General features: G+C 36.0%; 1 protein-coding gene across 4 annotated transcripts in view; it reads right to left on the bottom strand.

Moving 5' to 3' along the window:
• Positions 1 to 20,234, bottom strand: part of frmd4ba (FERM domain containing 4Ba) — a 56,404-nt gene that overhangs the window by 18,800 nt on the left and 17,370 nt on the right. For all 4 annotated transcript variants that reach the window (XM_077198115.1, XM_077198116.1, XM_077198117.1 and 1 more), the window contains exons 2-11: positions 14,701 to 14,766; positions 14,523 to 14,617; positions 13,938 to 14,030; positions 13,593 to 13,677; positions 11,152 to 11,208; positions 10,667 to 10,689; positions 4,196 to 4,279; positions 3,106 to 3,171; positions 2,630 to 2,687; positions 2,220 to 2,306 (exon numbers count right to left, since the gene is read on the bottom strand). In XM_077198115.1, coding sequence (XP_077054230.1) covers positions 2,220 to 2,306; positions 2,630 to 2,687; positions 3,106 to 3,171; positions 4,196 to 4,279; positions 10,667 to 10,689; positions 11,152 to 11,208; positions 13,593 to 13,677; positions 13,938 to 14,030; positions 14,523 to 14,617; positions 14,701 to 14,766 — 714 coding nt within the window. The remainder of the gene's footprint in view (positions 1 to 2,219; positions 2,307 to 2,629; positions 2,688 to 3,105; positions 3,172 to 4,195; positions 4,280 to 10,666; positions 10,690 to 11,151; positions 11,209 to 13,592; positions 13,678 to 13,937; positions 14,031 to 14,522; positions 14,618 to 14,700; positions 14,767 to 20,234) is intronic.

Genomic DNA, 20,234 nt, shown 5'->3' with positions numbered 1-20,234 from the left:
AGAAACCTGCCAAATTGGCTCGTGATATGACAGCGTTACCCGCCAAGGTTCATTTTATCCGAATTTGGCGGGTGTTAATTTCAATCCTTGAATAGTGCACTCCTGTTTGTCATTGTGCAAAAAACTTCACGCCAATAAATCATCAGAAATATTGCTGACTTGTGCGCGTCTCAAGCGCCCTCTTTACGTTCGTCCTAATGCCTGTTAGTTGTCCGTGGATTTGCCAATATTTGGTGTTGAAAATGGAAACGTCGTTAGACATGGAAAAATCGATTTTACAATCGATTCAATGAACACATATGTCTCAAAAACATAAAATCCGAAAAAAACAAAATCCGAACAGGATTTTTTCACAAAAGTGACAGCCCTATTCAACATAATACCTTATCTCAATTAAATGTACTGAAATGAATGTATATGTGACACAGAAAGGCTGTTTATTATTTTGGCCGGTAAAAAATATGCTTGGCTGGTGGATTTTTTCGTCTACCAGTCCCTGCGGCAGGTGAGCCAAAAAGTTAATTTCGGACCCTGGCTGCTGCTCCTGGCCTCCTTTCTAGAACACGGCGGAGCTTCAAGAGCTATATGGCAACAAAACAGGACAATCTCACACATTGAAAATGTCAGAAACTGTCAGCAGTGTTCAGCTCGAGTGCGCATTACCGGCTTATCCATAAACTCTCTTTTTCCCTTTCATTATAATCCACATACACACAGCGAATTACACAAAAACACTTGTTACAACTAACAGTAAACCAATATATACAGACCTTATGCCTTTTCATAGGGTGCTTAATTAAGTGGTAAACTTTATATCCGTAAAACAACTCCGATAAACTGAAATAATTTGACCGCTCTCCTTTTCATTGTTGCCGTAACCAGTATCGATCCGGAGACTATGAGCTGGATCCCGAAAAGTTGGTAATTTACTAATCCGTCCTCAAGTAACAACATCAACCACGGTGTCCACAGTGACTCAGATGCCGGGAGTCTATAGGGGCTTTCGCACCGGATAGTTCTAGGAACTAACCACCAGAGTGGTTCCCCGAGAACTAATAATTCCCATAGGAACGTTTTCTGGTTGCATTCGCACCACCAGTACTTTGAAGTGACATAAGCCGCGCTTGTTGATGTGACTTATTTTGATAGCGCTGATAGGGCCAGCAAGAGCCTGAGCACACAGTGCTTGCATTCTCTGTGTTCATCAGTTTACAATCTGTCTAACAGTCCTGTCTAATATGTTATTAGATAATTATAATTAGATATTAGCTATTATATATAGAAAGTAGACAGTAATGTTAAGTTAGTAGCGTATGCCGTGTGGTTGATGTTCAGTTTTGCTAGCTGAGCAGAAACACATAAATATGTTTCGCTTGGTCCCCTCAAAGTTGCGTTGGATTTTCTCCTCAGCATAAAGGTTAAGAGGCGGCATCTGTCACTGTTTTCCATGTTCGTAGAGTTAGTTTCTGGAGTAAATATATAGGCTATAATCTGTGTGCCTACACAGCCTTTTTAAAAATGGCGGGTGCTGGTGTTTCGTGTGCGTTCAGCCAATCAGCGTATACTAATGTCACGGATAGTTCCTATAGTGCTGATTTAGACCCTACTCTGAAGTAGGAACTAAATTAGTTTCTCCAAAAGGAGTTCATAGAACTAAAATCGTTCCTAGTTCCTGCGGTGCGAACGCACCAAAAAACGTGAACTTCCGCCAATAGTTCTAGGAACTATGAAAAGGTTCCTACGGTGCAAAAGCCCCTTATGAAGACTCTTAAGTTTTTTGGCAGGCATGTATATCCCCAGCTGCTAGAGAATAAACAGAAATGGCGGACTGCTGCGGCTCACTCAGGGTGGGATCTATGCTAATAGGGCAGATCGTCACCAGTCATGGGCGGAGTTTCCCTACTCTTACATAAGAACAGGAGGAAATCTAAAACCAGGCATTTGGAGAGATTGTTAATTATTTATGGAGATTATAAAAAAGGTATTGAGTGGATTTGTATAATTATAGGCTTGTTGTTTACACACATCTGTGTTCAAACACCTTATAAAAATGAATTGAGCATAATAGGTCCCCTTCAAGCATTTCAGATAAATACACCCCTAAATTATGAGTTTGAACCTAGAAAGAACCATAAGATTTTCTTCATTACCACTGTACTCTTGCTTACTCTTAATCCACTGTGCACTGCTCTTAGCACAAAAACAAACAAACAACAAACCTTTCGTGGCTTGAGCTTGTCTTGCAGGTCGTACTGGCCAATGCCTTTGTAGCTAATCCCCAACCACCACGGTATGCCCTGTTTGTCCTGTAAAATATATATATATATTATTTTTTTTAAAGGAAAGGTAATTACTATTTGCTTTTGTCTGGCATGGTAGAGAAATAAAAAGATCAAATGGGTCCAACCAACACAGCCATTCACATACAGTAGCAGTGATTTAAACAGCACTGTTTCATCTCCAGAGACATTTCTAATGAACTAAGCACAATTATAATTAAACCACACAGTGGATAATTATTTAACCAATCATAAACCAAATAAAGGACATACTAATTATGTCATAATTCAGTATTTACAATGTCTAGGTTAATGTCCTAAAATACCACATGATAAATTAAACCACATACCTTCACTTTGTAGTAATGAACTCCATATGCAGGCAAGGACTCGACTAAGGTCAGATACCTGTTGATTGAAATTAATAGTGAATAGTGTTTCAGACAAAAACAACAAGGATGAACAACATTTTAACCCTAGTTAATCATCTATAATGTTTCACTGACAGTAGTCCTACAAACTCCTGCTGCTTTCACAGTGAGGGACAATGTCAATATATCAATGCCGGAGCACAAATCAAGCTGACAGAAATGACCTTGTCTCGTCCCAATGAGCTAAAAATAAAGTGGGGCAGTGTGATTAGGCCGGTTGAAAGCGGTCACTTTCAGTAATGTGGTCTAATTAATTACGCAGTTTCGCTCTTCCACAAACAACTGTGCAGCAGTTATCAGAGGTTGGGCAACAAGCTTAGTCTCGCAGTTCCTGTATCTACTATACGTTCCTTGAGGTCCTTTATTTCAGCCATATAAATGATTATTGTACTTACCGTACGATAGCCTGTCCACGACTGAGTCCTTTTAGCTTTTTATAATGCTCGATTACTTTATCTTCACTAGAGGGTAAAAGAGAGAAACGTTACCATCCGCACAATTACAACAAAATAATAATTGAGCATAAGACCAATATGTGAATGTGCCATTTAAATGACGAGGCTAGTTAGACTATTAACTAGTCAGATATTACACCAGGTGCACCCATGTGTGAAATGCCATCTGGCTGTCTGTCCTGTGAATCACACTCACACACTGTTAGTATTCATGTCCACTATTAATATGAAACAGCAAAAAGGAAATTAATATGATAGTAACATTACAGTAAACTTGTACACTAATAAAATGACAATATATAGAACATTTTTAAATATAAAACTCACACAGCTGCCTCTTAAACACTTGCACTAACGCACAGCTGTTTCCTAACATACTCATTCCCACTCACACACTTCAATAATTGCTGTCTTGAATTATTGTTTATCAACAGCTGTTTACTGTCTTACTGCTCCCCACACTCAATACCCATTGATTAAAGCTGCCACATCAATCCTTTTAAGGTGGTAGACTTCAACATCTAGACGTCTAGGGTTACAGTAGCCAGAGAGCAGGCATCATTAACAAGCAAGTTAATTAGCAAGGTCTGTTTGAAATAAACAGGCTACAGCTTGCACACTACAACCTGGCTACACTTAAGTCTTTGAGTTTCAAGACTCATAACACATATATTCACACTTATGGAATATGTTTGTGTGGCGTGCAGGATGGTGATTGCTGATGAGCGACACCTGAGTGAGGCACCGGTCTTGTATCTCTCACGAGGAGCAGAAGCATAAGAGGAGGAGCGACGATCGTGAAGATCGAGAGAGGCCAGGCCTGGATTTTATTTGTTTTTTTTGTTATATGTGACAGCAGTCGTCCGTGTGGGGCTGCTGTCTTTTACTTTCGTTTTGTATTGGTTTATTTTGTTATTAAAGTCTTTGAATGTTTAGCGGTTCCCGGCTCCTCTTCCTGTAACATCTAACCTTGTTACAGTTATAATGTAAGTTACCTGCCTTTATTATAGAAACAAAAATGCAGTCTTACCAGAATGCTAATGATGGGTGCTCCTTTAAAACCGCAGTGGGGAAAGCTGGAAGCTTTTTTAAGTCTGATCTTGTGCTTTCATCACTAAAAGATTGAAACAAACAAAAACATCACTAACTGCGTTACAATGAAATACTTCATAGCTAAATATATGCTAGTGCATAAAACACCAAACATGGTTGTATGACTACAGTATCAAGAAGACTATAGTATGGCATCATAGATTTCAAACAAGAATGTTTTTTAAAAGGCTTGCATCATCAAATTTCCTTTTTAGGCATTAAAAGCAATGAATGAAGTGTTTGTTAAAATACTGACAAATTTTTTGAACCCATTTGAAATCTCATTACGAACCGTCTAAAACCATCAATACCATCAGGAAAGCGAATACATTTTATTTTAAAAATTGATTATTAACAGTCGAGTGCAGTTACTTGAAACATTGAAATATTACATATTTTTATTTAATTTTGACTGATGACTCTCATTAATTTAACACCTTTTGCAATCTAAAACCTAATATTTTCATAAGTTTCAATAGGTTTTCATTTCATTAAATTTTATTGAAACTTTCAAACTGATGTGGCAAACCAGAAAGAATATAATGTAGCATAGATTGTCAAATGTCAAAACAAGGTGTGATTTAAGAGATAGTTTGCTTGAGAAGAGCATTTTTCATTCTTTTGAAATAGAACTCTGAGGTGATAAGTGATGACAGATTGACGGATGTTTGCATATTTTTCTTTAAAGCTTCTTGATGTTTGAGAAGCACACCATTTTTATCTTTCATCCTCATGCTGGAATTCCTTTCCAGATAGATGGGCTTCCTATTGCAAACAGCTCACTCTTACACTTTAAAACAATTTGTGTTTAATTACAAATCATTATGAGACCCGCATTTTTTCTATTCTGCATCTTGGCTTAGCTTGACTTTTTATAGTCACCTAGAGCAGATATTTAAAGATTAGATGTAAATGTAAAACAGATTTCCCATGTAGCTAAGGTTTCAGATTTAAACTGAAGTTAGTGATAGTGATGATGCATTACTTGAGCTAATAGTATCTTATCTCAGTGGAGAGAGTGTACTATACTTCAATGTCAAAGTCTGTTACCTGACAGTTATAGCATTTCAATTACAAAGCATGTTTAAAGTAATAGTTCTGTCGTATACTTCATGCTCATGTTGTTCCAAAGCCGTATGACTTACATTCTTCTCTGAAACAAAGAGCATGTAATTGCATGGACAAATGGTGCATCTACTGCTGAATCGAAGAAAGTCAGTCATACAGGTTTGAAATGGCATGGGGGTGAGTAAAAAACGACAGAATTTCTATTTAATGTTTGCAATAACTATCCCTTTAACGGCTTAGAAGGCTCCATATTTAACAACAACAAAAGCTACACAAAAAGTGTAACCATTGTAATGGAAGGAAAGACACAACACCTGAATTCATAAAACAGGACAGCAGTGTTATAGAAAACCCCTCATGTCATGTGTTTCCAGATATCTGATCAAGCAAGCAAGCTTTGATCTGAGCTTTTCCAAAACCAGGTTGAGGGTGATGTGGGCGATATTGTTTTTACAGGAAGCAATTACCAGAAGCAAAGGGGCAAAAACTCATTTAAATATGCAGAACACTTTCAAACAGCAACATCTGAGTCAGAATACTTTGAAATTGAATTGAAGACAAAAGGAAACAGGTTACAGAATTGATAACATAAAACCTCTCTAGCCCCGCTTATCAGCCCATTAATACCTTGCTCGACTTAGCACCACTATATTCCCTGGCGCTCTTCCCTTTCCAAGCCCGTTGGTTCTGCAGTTCAGCGATTTATGATAAGATTGAAGGTATAAATCTAACAGGCTGGGTTGATGATGTGGTAAAATACAGTAAGCTGGTTCCCTGACACTGCAATGCCTTGTCAGCAATCTGGAATTCATTATGCTGTCTGTACCATCAAAGAGTTGGCAAGGAAGGGCGGGTACATGCTTAACCCAGCACAAGCAACGCATGGAGGAGCCATGTGTCAGCTTTTTCAAGAATACACATAGAGTGCATTAGTGCCCGTCCATTTTATCAGTGGCTTTGGTTCAGAAAGTATTTTTCATTTGTTTTTCCTATAGGGATTTTTGAAAGTTTTATTTTTATAAACCACCTCAGAGGTGAATCACAACATTACAAACCTTTACTCGAAGCTCAAAATATCTGAAAATTGGCCAAAAAGACAAAGGTAGAAAAATGTGTACGTAGCTGCTTTAAGGTTTGGTTGCGTTACGCGGACATTGCGCAGACAGTCGAAGTATACTTTGGGCTTTAGCGAGGGGAAGACCTACTTTCCCTCACTACTGAAGCATTGCTAATGACAATCAAATTAAAAACTATCGAGAAATATATAAATATTTAAATTTTTTGATTATATCTAGAGAAACATTTATATTTTCAATTTAATTTTAATATATGGCTTCAATAAAAGCTTATAACATTAATTAACAACTTCGGAACTCAGAGTAAATCTAGCCTATTTTTAAGGCTTATAAAAGTTATCGTTAAAAACGAATTTCCTTATGGAGAAAATTAATGGAATTTTTACTTCCAGAACCCGACCTTGAAACGTATGTGATTTCTGCTTAGAATTCAGGTTCGACAGGTTCAAGGATAATCATGTGATTCATATTTATTTTAAAAGTGACACCATAAACTTTCCATATTCTCTCTAAAGAACTAGGAAATATTAGGAGGGGATTGTATAGGAAGAACCCCAGAGTGGTTGCCCCTGACATAAACTGCAGACAGATGACATCAGCATCCTGCATGACGCCCTATGTCTGCCAACGGGAGATGTCTCCACTCCCTTTCCACTAACATCTATGCAGTCTTAACAGAGAAGAGGAGGAGTGGTAGGTTTATATGTAGAGATGTGGGGGTCTTCTAGGTTCCTACATAAACTTAAAGCCCTGGGCCTCCAAATGCAACTGCTCTGGCTTTATGAGATCTGGGAGCTTCATCCTAGGGCTGGGCGGTATATCGAGTTTGTACAATATATCGATATTTTTTTCCCCACGATATGGAATGAGGCAATACCGTTTATATCGATACAGTAAGTTAGTTTGATACGAGCACATCTGAAAAATAGTGGCGTACGCAGTGTGAGCTCCTGCAGTGAAAGAACAGTACAATTTTTCCTAAACATGACACAAGCTTATTAAGCGCTTCAAAATAACTGGTAAGATAGTTAACAAGTTTAAAGCAGCTTGCCCTGTTAGATGCTCGGACAGATAGCCAACTGTTAGTAACTGAAAGATAAATACTGGCGCTGTTAAATGCGTTTGAGACTTGGTGCTTTCCTCAGTGCTTAACTTACATTTCACAGGTATATTCTCCATCTGTAAATGATCAAACAAATCAAACAAATATGTCCATTTTACTGTCAGGAGAGGACGAGCTTCTGCAAATGAATCTCCGCTTAAATTCAAGCTTCCGTGAATGAGCGCCGCCGCAAGCATGCGCGCCAAACAGTAGAGCAGTAGCGCAATAATTCTGACTAAAATACATATTACTAAAATATTTGTTGTTGGAGACAATAAATGTGCCATATGTGGAATTTTAAACCTACAAGTATATTTTTATGAAAGTGACCATTATAATGGGATAATCAAATGCAGGCTAATATAATTAGTTTGTGCTTTTGTTTTTTATTTTTAGTTTAGCCTTTAGTCATTTTTAAAAACAAAAGCATTATTTTTGTTTTTAGTTTGTAATGTTACAATGTTAGAATGTAGTGGGATTTTAACCACCTTTTTGCACATAATATATTGCATAGCCTACATTACATTCCCTATATTTGTTTCCATATCCTTCAATATCAACATTGTTTAGATATCATTGAGCAGGATGTGAATTTTTTTTTTTTTTTAATAAATACATTTTCTTTACCCAAATAGAAAAACGTAGAAAGTACCGAGATATATATCGTATATCACCATTTAACCAAAAAATACCTAGATATGATTTTTTGGCCATATCGCCCAGCCCTACTTCATCCACATGAAATAACAGAAATTAGAGGAAGAGAAGGTCTAAGGGGGTTTGCTGATGTTAAGCCCACTTATACTATAAGAGGATGCTATCAGTAATGATAAACTGCTACCAAAACTGCTTAATTATGTGCCAGCAAATAAATAGTGAAGGGCAAATCAGGCATAAAAATGTACTAACATGACCCACCTATATCTTTAACCAAAAACTTTTAACCCAAATTGGGAATATACTACCATTTTAAAAGCTTGGGGTCTGTAAAATTTAGAGGTTTTTGAAAAAAGTATCTTATACTCATCAAGGCTGCATTTATTTGATAAAAATACAGTAAACGGGAATATTGTGAAATATTATTACAATGTAAAATAACCACACTTTCTATTAAATATATTTTAAAATGTAATTTATTCCTGTGATGCAAAGCTGAATTTTCAGCAGCCATTACTCCAGTCTTTAGTGTCACATGATCCTTCTAATATGCTCAAGAAACATTTCTCATGATCAATGTTGAAAAAAGTTAATACTTATTTTTGTGGAAACCATGATATTTTTTTCAGGATTCTTTGATGGATAGAATGTTTAAAAGAACAGAATTTATTTGAAATAGAAATCCTTTTTAAGTAACATTGGTGAATAAAATTATATAAAATGCCATATGCCTATTATACCACCTGTGTACTCTAACCTCACATTTTCCCGACAATTCCTTTCAATATGTCCCTTCCTGTCCATTTCGACATAAGCACGTCGACACAGAATAAAAACAAAGCTTGTCAAGCCATTTCACGAGGCATTTAACAAGTTACCCACCTCTAAACAAAAGCAGTCGTTGTTGCAAGGTAAACATTTTCAGAGTAAAAGCGGCTGTTTGCACACCTCTGTTCTCACTCTGTTCAACAGTGGACAAGCTCTGTTTCCCAACAATGAACTGCAAGGCTACTGAGAAAGAATGGTCAACACGTTCAAAGCTTGCTGACCAATTCACCCTTTTCATTTGTTAGGGTTTCGTTAACAGATTGCTTTTATCCCAATGCATCCCATTCATTGCCTCAAGTACATATTAACAGAGAGGATGAAGAATTCCATTACTCACACTTGGAGTAAACCTCCTGAAAATTTATGAACGGAGAACTAGGTAATATGCCAACTGGCATAATGACTGTAAAAATGTGCTTAGAAAGTGGCCAACATTTATAAACAACAAAAAGCTCTGAATTGAATTATGCTGCCGTACATGAAATGCTAGGGGCCTTCGTTAAGGTTTGAGTCCAGAAATATCTAAGCCATGGACATATACATAACATATATTGACTGCCAGTTCTACTCAAACATTAAACGTTTCCTTTGGAAATGATCAACTAGGGCTGAATTCACAGCATTGAGGCACACAACCTGAACATTAACTCAAAAATGCTTACTTTTAGATGGATCTACTCGCAAAAAAAAAAATCCACCACCAAGTTGGTGGGCACTAATTTTAGCAATACAAATAAAAATAGAACATGACTTTTTTTTTGCAGTTATTTTGTAAGGTATGATGGAATTTATAATCAATTGAACACCAGTGCAAAAACTGAATGTGGCAGCTTTTTTTTCATTTCAAGTTTGGTCTTGAAAGGAACTGACTTTTAATTGAGTTATGAATGTTATGTAATTTACAGCAGTAATAAAAGTTAAATATCTGAAGAGTTTAGCTTTGTAACCTGTTCGCCTGTTACTTGTAATCGCCTGTTACTAGTTGATTAATGGTCTCTATCAAATTTTATAAGGCTAAGCTGTAAGAAAGGGAAGCTTAAGCTATGGTGATAGTAATACCAAATTTCAAACATAGCCTTAATACTAAAGTTTTGATCTCAACAAATACAAGACATATCAGAAAATATAAATACAAAATAAAGTAGTGTGTATTTCAGCCACACTGGTAACGTTACATGTGCCAAAAATTTCGACCCCACATGATCCTTAAACACATCTCATCAACCTCTACTTTCAAATATTGCATTTTCTGTTAACCACCTGGTTCCAAGGTCATTTTAGTGGATTAAACTTTCCCTTAAATTCACACAGGTGTCCTAGCAGGTGCCTGTTCCATTAAGTTGGACAAAAAAGTGTGACTTTTACTAGGTAATATAAAAACGTGATATATAAAAGTCGTCTTCATTTTGAACAATATCTAAGAATTATTCTAAGTCAAACAAATAAGAAACTTTAGAAACTATAGATAGGTATATATATATATATATATATATATATATATATAGAGAGAGAGAGAGAGAGAGAGAGAGAGAGAGAGAGAGAGAGAGAGAGAGAGAGAGAGAGAGAGAGAGAGAGAATATAAAGTCTGTATTAATTAGAGGATATAGGCTATCTGGGACTGTAAAGTTCGGTTTCCCCTGATATAATGTCTTCCAAGAAGATCTAAGTTTCCTCTTACCTTGTGTAGTCTCCGTTTGCCTCCTAAAGAAAGAGACAAAAGTGCTTGTTGATGAATCATTTCAGACTGAACCTTTATAACGCTAACGTTACATGCTTGAGTCTTGAGTCAATGCTGTAAGAAGCTTAACTCAAGAGTGGGTTTGCTACAGACCACAAGTCTCTAAACTTTGTATTAGACATTTGCCAAATAATGAAATGTTGATAATATACTATTCACATCACAGTTAAGTTGCACCGTAACGTAAGCACTTCAACGCACAAATACAAACATGCAACGAACGTCGTTTGATAATAACTTACAGTTTAGCGAAAAGATCAATACAAATTCTGTCGTAAAAAAAACATTAGTACCCATCTCGTTGTTACTGGTTTATGTTCAAAGCAGCTTAAAATCAGTTCAGGAGATAACGTTACAAATTGCGTGTGAAATTACTCGCAGCGAGTCTGTCAAAACTATCCCAGAGAACTCAAATTCTCACTCACCTGAACAGTGTATGCAGCTAACTTAAAAACGATCTCACTCTCCACTTCAATGTTTTCCTGAAAGTATTAAAAAGGAAGGAGTACAAAATTATTAAATCGCTTTACACGTAGGGCTTTCGGCAGACACACCGAATCTAACTATTTATCCCACCAACCGTTTCCAGTTCCACCACACACAGGTTCCACAGTCGATACCATCTTTGTAAACAGACACGGGGTGTTTGTACATAGGTAGTCACTTTATCAACCTTACACGCACTGTATCATTACACGACTAACATATTGTTACGATAACACATGAATTTAGTGTTTTAAAAACATAAAAGACACTAATATATTTACATGACTGCAGTACATAACTTGGACCACCCCAGGATGACATGGTACAGTCTGGGAGCAGGTTCAGCGCTCGTGTTTCAACTTGCATCGAAAGAAGTTACTCTGGTGTCTCGCGAACGCAAATAATTATAAATATCTCTGTATGGTTAAAAAAGGGTTTCCCCACACGATCGCGCAGGGGTAATTTTTAATCGAAGTCTAAAGAAGTTTGTGGCTGTAATACCACAGTTACAGGAGTAGATTAATCAGTCAACATGGGGTCGCTGTACAGCAACTAGGAAAATCCCTCAACCACTCAATCACGCCATATGCAGCGCCCCCTCAACCCATCTACACTAGAGGATGGATACCCGACCCGAGCCCGACACGTAAGGCTTATTATATTGGGCCGGGTTCGGACAGATATAGAAATTATGTTCGGGTTCGGGTCGGGCTCGGTCACATCAGCGCGATATGGCATTGAACATTTTAAATTTAAAACAGCTTATTATGTTGGTAGCCAATGTGCCTGATGCTTTCACGTGATGCAAACGTTCGTTTTTGTGATTAAAATACATGTAAAATATTACCATAACATCTGTCTTCCTGTGTGCGGAAATTTGTTTATGTAGCCGTGACAACGACTTTCCACACAAACGCACATGTGTCATTAGTATGAGAAAAAAATGGGATTTTAACTGTCGGGCTCGGACATAAATATCTTTATGCCTGTCGGGCTCGGCTCGGGTTCGGTTACTGCTCTGTCGGACGCGGGCCGGGCTGGGACAAAAAAATTCGGCCCGATCCGCACTCTAATCTACACCACAAAGAACGGATTAACAGCAATATTGCAAATATTTACTTATATTTAGTCACGTCATATCAATTAAAATTAAAATCGAATGTGATGTGTAATCACGATTAACCTAACATTAAAATGTGTAATATATTTTTATATTGTAATACATAACTTGATGGCATCTTTTTACTAAGTAGCTAGGCTACTATGAAGGCCAGTATCATCAATAGTGCTAATGATGTCTCTATTAAAAAAAATCCTCAGTTTCTGGGAATTAAATGTGTAATTACAGCCATTCAACATTATATAACTGAAATCTATTATTTTTAACATTTAATAAGCTTTAAAAATGTAACAGTTTTAATTCAGGGGAACTTAAAACAATCTTCACATAAACCCGTTTTATTAAATGCCACATTTAGTTATTGTTTTCTTTTTTTTTGACCCATGTAACCTTGTATTTTAATTATTAAGGTTATTACATGACATTTTACATACCAGTGACTTCACAATTCTTGATTTTTAAACCACAACAAAAACTACTAGTCTGAAGTCCACACATTTTTAATGTAAACGGTCTATAATAAAACTGTTAGGCATTTAACCTTATACTGCAGCAAACTGCACACAATTAAAGAAAAAACTTAAACATTTCTTAAATGTCCATATTTATTCCCATTTACAGAAAGTAGATGTAAACAATTCTATCTTGGTCAAAGATAAGCAAATAGTAAACACCAACAGAAAAAAAAAATCACACTGCATATATACCCAATTGCTTCAAATTATTAGTATTTTCCACCTAATTTTTGTGTAAACTTTAACTTTTTTTGTTACAGTGCGAGCATCAAAAAGCAGCGTAAGATAGTAAAATACGTATATGATTATTTTGGAATTAGCCTATATGAACTGTAATGGTTTCTATTTAGACAAAAAATAAGGAAGTCTGTCAGAGCAAGCTAATTTCATACTACCTTTCTTTATCAAATGTGTTAGGTTGAGTTAGATTTGGTGGTTCAATAATGGCCTTTACAGTTGAAAGAGGCTACAGAGGAACCAGCCAACCCAGCAGCATCCTGCTGTGCCAGGGCTGTCATCTGTAAATGCCCGTAATCAAAAAGAACTTATGGAAGCCACCTGCCAAGCTCTTTTAAAGCCTCACAAAAGAAAGAAAAAAAAATCAAAAGAAAAATCATCCACAGACAATTGTTGTAGAAAACATAAGAATATTGCTCTACATTGTACTAAATAACAGTATTGTAATCTTTAATAGATTTTTTGACGTTTTGATCTGTGACATGATTTTAATACTTGGATCACTTACATTGTAGACAGATATCTTAGCATTCCGGAAAAACAGTTCGACAGTGGTAGCATCTTTCAAACATGCAACACTCTCGATGTAAAACCTACAGAAAACAGCGACAATCAATGAGGAACATAAATGAACTCCTATGATAAACCAAAACTAACAATCATTGCATAAACAGAGAATAAGATACAAAATAATATAAAGAGTTATGAATGAGAAATTATTGTCAATCTCAATGCTAAATCTTGTATGTCTAGCTTTTGTATGTTGAAGTTGCACCAGCATGCCTCATGCTGTACTGGTGGCGCCCCCTATTGGTTAGCCATTGGACACGCAAATGAGTGAATCTGAACTAACCTGACTTGGAATTTGAGCTCAAGTGGTTCAGTCTTCTTGGAAAAGTCATGGTCCAGCACCCTGCGATCCAGTTGAAGCCAGTTTTTTTGACCCCTGATAAATGGCAATAAGTCTAATTCAATACTTGGGCTAAATCACATAAGAAACATAATGATGTCTTTGAAAGACTTGTAAGGGATATTTATGGTTGTACATAGTTAAACCTCACATGCTGTGTATGATCCTATATGTGCTTTGTTTGACTGAACGAATGATCAAAATCAAGTAAGTATTTAAAAAAATAATAATCATAAAACAACAGTAGGCTCCTTGTAAAAGTGAAATACCTCTGAAGCCCCATCTAAGCCTTTTGTTCGAAAGCTTGTGAGTTGACAAACTTATAGCAGTTAGAAGTTCAGTTATTATTTGAGGGTGTTTGGTTAACGCTACTTCAATGTGTATAATGAACAGGGATTACATGCTAATTTAATATTGTAATTAAATATCTACTGGGGGAGTCTGTATTGTGTAGTTGTGAAGTATGCTAATAAGCAATAATAAACATGTCTTTCTATACAATGACAACAAATCACTTCACTAACTTACCTCTCATCAGTGAAGGAGATTCCAAAATATTCTTTCTCTTTTAGGTTGAAATGTGATGAAACCAGATCCAGGAGATCTCGGGACAACAGTTTTGGCTGTATTAGGGAAACGGGTGTTACTGTTAATAACGTGTCTGTTTTTTATCTATGAGTTAGTGAGTGTGGTGCGTTAGCTTTACCTGGACCAGCAGTTCCAGCTGCCTGTCATCTAGCAGAAGCACCTGACACAGCCGGCCCTCCGTCATCTGGCAATGTCAAACACACATCCCATTCATCTTATTATATTCAATATTTGTATATTATTAATTCACATAAATATGGTCATGTATAAAATAGTGCACTACAGTTCAAGAGTTTGAATACTGAAAAAGAAATGAATACTTTCAGCAAGGATGCATTAAATTGAATACATTTATTATGTTACCATAATGTTTAGAAATATTTCCATTTCAAATAAGTGCTGTTCCTTTGAACTTTCTATAAAATAAAAAATATTAATAAGCACAAATGTTTTCAACATTTTCAACACGTGACACTAAAGACTGGATTAATGGCGGTTGAAACTTAGCTATCATAGGAATAAATTATATTTTAATATATATTAAAATAGAAAAAAATCCGTTTTTGTTGTTTTTTTAATCAAATAGATGCAGCCTTGGTGAGCATAAAAAAACTTTCAAAAAAATGTAAAAAAAAAAAAAAAAAGACCAAATCCAAACATTTGAACAGGAGTGAATTTAACATTTTTATTGACACTGTATGTGTGTGTAAGTGCATGCATATATTGAACACACTCTTTCATGACCTCTAATACAGATTTGGAAACAATCATAACCTACTGCTATACTTATAAACACTAATCTAATGATGAGAGGAGAGTGTGTCCTCTGATACTGGGTTGATCAATTGGATTGTTTTTCCCATTGGGAAGATTGATCTCTGTGTACAGTCAGCTGGATTTAGATGTTATCTTGGCAGCCTCTAGGCAGGGTCACGTTAGTATTCAACAACGTCAGAGAAAACTGTGAAACAGTGAAATTATGAACACAATTATTATTTTATTATTTTTAACTTTATTTAACTTTATTCTGAATATCCTATATTTTAACTGAAGTTATGTATGAATTAGGTATGAATCTTAGAGAGTAGCATTTGATTTAGAATGGGAGAGAGAGAAAACACAGAGAGAGAGAGAGCGAGTGAGAGAGAGAGAGAGAGAGAGAGAGAGAGAGAGAGAGAGAGAGAGAGAGAGAGAGAGAGAGATCGAAAGGGCTTATCCTTTCAATAAATTCAAATGCTGCCTTTTGGACTGAGGATGTATTCCAAGGTAGGACGGTATCTAGGCATGTCCAAATCCGTTGTAAAATTAATTTCCTGGGTGCTTCTCGATACTCAAACTGATGCTTCCTCGTTTCCTCGCTCCTCCGTCCTCCATCCCGTGACCCGTAAACTGATCAAACTCAGCCATCTTAAAGGGCATCTCAATTCTCTAATAGCACTGCGAGGAACAAGGAGTGAGGAAGCTTCCTGAGGAGTCATGATCAGGGATAGACAGGTGTATCCTTCTCTCTCGGATGGAGCTAAGATGTGAGGAAAGGAAACAAGGATGCACAAATAAGAAAGGAGAAGCACCTCCTGACTCCTGAGATACCTTCATCTGATCGATTTTTGAAGGCATGTATCATTCGCTGCTTTTGATATCCCACAATCCTGTGCTTTCCATTCTGTGACAGTTGTTGTCTGAAAGTTGAGGTTGGTGTTAGTTTGTGTGTAAATGTACGTTTTTGACCAACATTTTCCAGCTCTGATGTTATTTCTACCTCTGATGTTATATCTGGAGAGATCCTGTATGGAGGAATGGTCTCTGATCTCTTTTCAGGTGTTCTCCAAACTCATCAGGCAATATAGAATAAAACTCAGAGCTGTTATCTTGGCAAAAGGAGGTTGCAAAAAGTATTTAATGAAAGGGTGCCAATATTTGTGGCCGACGTGTTTTGGAGAAAAACATTTATTTCAAAATGTGATCCCCCCACCCCCCACTTTCAATTATTTTACTTCAATGAAAGGTTAGATTTTTGCGAATGTTTTGAATGAAAGATCAAAAAGATAAACAATTCAGATTTATTTTTTAAAGCCATTTTTGATCATATTTACCAGGGGTGCCATTAATTCTGACCACAACTGTAATAAATCTGCCCTCTTATCTCTAATACTGCTCTATACATATCTCTAATGAATAACACACACACAATTAACTTTTCTATTTCATGAATTAAAACAGTAATCAGACTGGATTATTCATGAATTATGCTTAATTAGTAAGAACCAACCAAACTATCTCTCTTCACCAGATCCACCAGTGTCCATGTACTGATAACATTTGATTAATTAACCAGAATTAGCCATTCTCATGTGAATTGACCAAATTTCATATCTTATGATTGATATAATATAATATAATAATTATACAAATTATTTTTTATTTATACTAGGAATTATATTTCTAGAAGAGAACAAATGTCTTAAAATGTAATTGTGACTAAACAAGAGTTATAATAAGTAGCATTAAATAAGAGAAAAAAGCAGTGTTAGTGGCTATAAAAAAAACAAGGACTTGCATTTAAGCCGTCTTAATGGAGAGAATTATTGGTGTTGTTAATTACACAGCCTCCATTGTCTAAGCTTGGATTAGTCACTATAGAAACCATTTAAAGGACTAGCCCAGCCTGATAAATGATTCAAGCTTTAATAAAAAATAAAAGATCACATTGAATATGTATGCAACAATAGATCTTTTTGATGTTGCATTCAACATTATTTGGAATTTATGCTTAAGCAATGTTTTGCTTAGGTAAATGTTTAGTTTAATATTTTAATTTAGATTAGAACAATACAACAAGAGTCAATACCGATTTCCAAACATTAGAAAAATATGCTCCACCAGCAATGCAGGAAGCCTCATTGGCTTAGGGTTAAACTTTACCTTGCCAAAAACAATGCACTTGAATGTGCATTACACCAGACTCAGCATCAGCATTATTTAAGCTTAATGCGGCATCACTTCCCTGCCCCCATAATACTTTCTTGCCCCACTAAAAAGCCCTCCACTTATCCCTGAAAAAAAACATCCACTTGTGTGTTTTCTGCTTGTCTGGTATAGATTTACTCATGCAGAAATCTCCCTTGTTTTGTGTGCTGTCAGACTATAAGGTCATCACTGTGCCAGGCACAGAGTGGCCGCTATATTAGTCTGTTAACTCATGTTGTGGATGAACACAGACTAAAGAGTATAAAGTTTGGGATCTGTAATGAATATTTAAACTTGTGGCTTCAGTATCTGAAGAGAAGCATAATTGATTTGTATTGGTGAATAAACGATGCCTATGTGCCTATGGGGGCAGGGAATGAGTGACCAATGATCATGCAAAAAAAAGAGGGTCATGTCATGTGACAATGCTCTTGACATAAGGGTCATTCACCCTGAATTATAATCTGAGATCAAACAAAACCCCATCCTCCCTCTCCAAAAACATACACGCTTGTGTATCTCCATTAAAAAAATACCACTTAAACTATTATATACCACTAGCTCCAAACCTGAAAACTCTACCCAATCGAGTGTGATTATCAATTCCAATCTTTACACAAACAATGCAATCTCAGTAAGTCACAAGAAAAACAAAAATATTAAATGACTCAGACAGCTCTAAAAAACGACAGCAAAGAACTTTAAAGAAAAAGAAAAACATCAGGAGAGAAGATCTGTCTGGATATATAAATATACCCAACTGATAAAATAATAAAAAAAAAGATAAAAAAAACCCAACTGTGGAGAGACTCTCAATAAAGTTGTTTAAAGAAATATAGAAATGAAATTTGGTTAAATTTTTATCCTTTTTTAACTCAAATTCATCATATGGCTTCAGACCATCAAAAAAACTTGGAATAGTATTGACTTATTTTATGTTTGGTTTTTTAATAAAGGATTTATCCATGCACACCTTTTTTTATAAATGCATGTGTGTAATCTTAAATCAAAATAGCTTCCCCTCCCTCTTGCAGAGACAGATCATCTATCTCTGATGACGTGTTTACTGGCGTGAGGGCAGGACAACCTGTCATTCACATAAGATCACAGATCTAGCACAGCAAACCACAATGATTCAACAATCCAATCAATTGCTGATAGTCAAAATGCCGCCCTACATTTCTTCTTGTGCGAGAACTCGGATATAGGCCTACATCACAATAGGGAAAACAAGACTGTCACAACTTTCATTGCATGCCAAATTTATGTAAAGCCACTGTGGAATATTATTATTACCACATATTTTTTCAAACTCTGCAGACAGAAATTTATTGACAAACTGATAGTTTTTTTTTGTCAACAAATGGTCAGTAAAAAGAGGAGCTTTCATCTTCAGAAAATGTTCCTAGTCAACCACAGAAGTTCCATTTTTTAGAATGTAAATTAGGGTTGACCATTATGAAAAAAATTATTAAAGTAGGCCTAATGCATTTATTAATGTCATAGAATGTACATCAAAATATTTGTGAGGGAAACTACATGGCATATGTATATATATATATATATATATATATATATATATATATATATATATGCAAACATGATTGGCAAGCATCTTCTTACTGACACTTGCTGCAGTTCTGACTGTCAGTCCACACTGCACAGAAGTTCTGATTGGTCATTGCATTAATTTCCTCAACTCACTTTTCCATGATTTGTTACAATGCAAAAACAAAAACATGTTTTTTAAAAAACATTTTGATGCACTGAGAGGACGAATGTACAAATTGTGGCAATTGTGTAATTTTACAGCCCTAATTAGCATTAAAACAACATTTTGAGCCGCTAATCCCACTCCTACTTCTAACCCCATAACCATTTCTTTAAAATATGTAGTTATAAAGACAAAAATAACAGACAAGTGGAATCCCAATTAATTTATTTATTGCAAAAGTGTCAAAAGCGGTACCAAAAGTATAGTTCAAATGACAATGTGCTGCAGTCGCAGTCCTCTCTGGCGGTATATAATAGTTATGAGGTACAGACCAGAATTTAAGTTAATTGCTGAGAATCTTATCCCGATCCACTTTGTGAAAGCGTGCATTATTCAAATACATTATGCACATAACCCAAAACAGCATGTCGCAATCTGTGACGAAGCAAGTGAGAGCCAATGAGTGTTTGATATCACTGCCGTAAAACGGGTTTGTAAAGCTTCCTGGGGCAAATGAAAGTGAATGGAGACTATGATGAATGGAGACTAACACAATAAATGACTAATATTCTGAGAGGAAAACCTCCACCTGTCTTTGATATAGCAGGTATATTAGATGTTATGAATGACTGAATTCATGTTAAGGTTACAAGAACAACATTCCTTAGAAACAATGACATCAGACAGACCACAGTTCTGACAACAGTAGGAGAAGAAAAACATCCTTAGTCAACAGTGACACTTGCACACATGAACGCTAAGTGAATTGAGCAGATGGTGCTTTGACAAGTCCAAAAGTACAATTTACATTTGTATTTTGACTTCGACCAACTTTTTTAGTCGGTTTGCCCATTAACTAAAATTCTGTCATCGGTAACACACCCTCATATTGTTCCAAACTTTCTTACTTTCTTCCATGACGCACAAAAGGAGTTATTAAAAAACAATGTATAAGCTGCTCTTTTATATAA

This window comes from Siphateles boraxobius, unplaced genomic scaffold (genome assembly GCF_051911475.1).
Source record: "Siphateles boraxobius isolate OS27281-9 unplaced genomic scaffold, OSU_SipBor_1 41, whole genome shotgun sequence".
In the NCBI taxonomy this organism is placed as follows: domain Eukaryota; kingdom Metazoa; phylum Chordata; class Actinopteri; order Cypriniformes; family Leuciscidae; genus Siphateles; species Siphateles boraxobius.
Note: the sequence above shows the minus strand (reverse complement) of the source record. Positions and strands in the feature narration are given on the sequence as shown.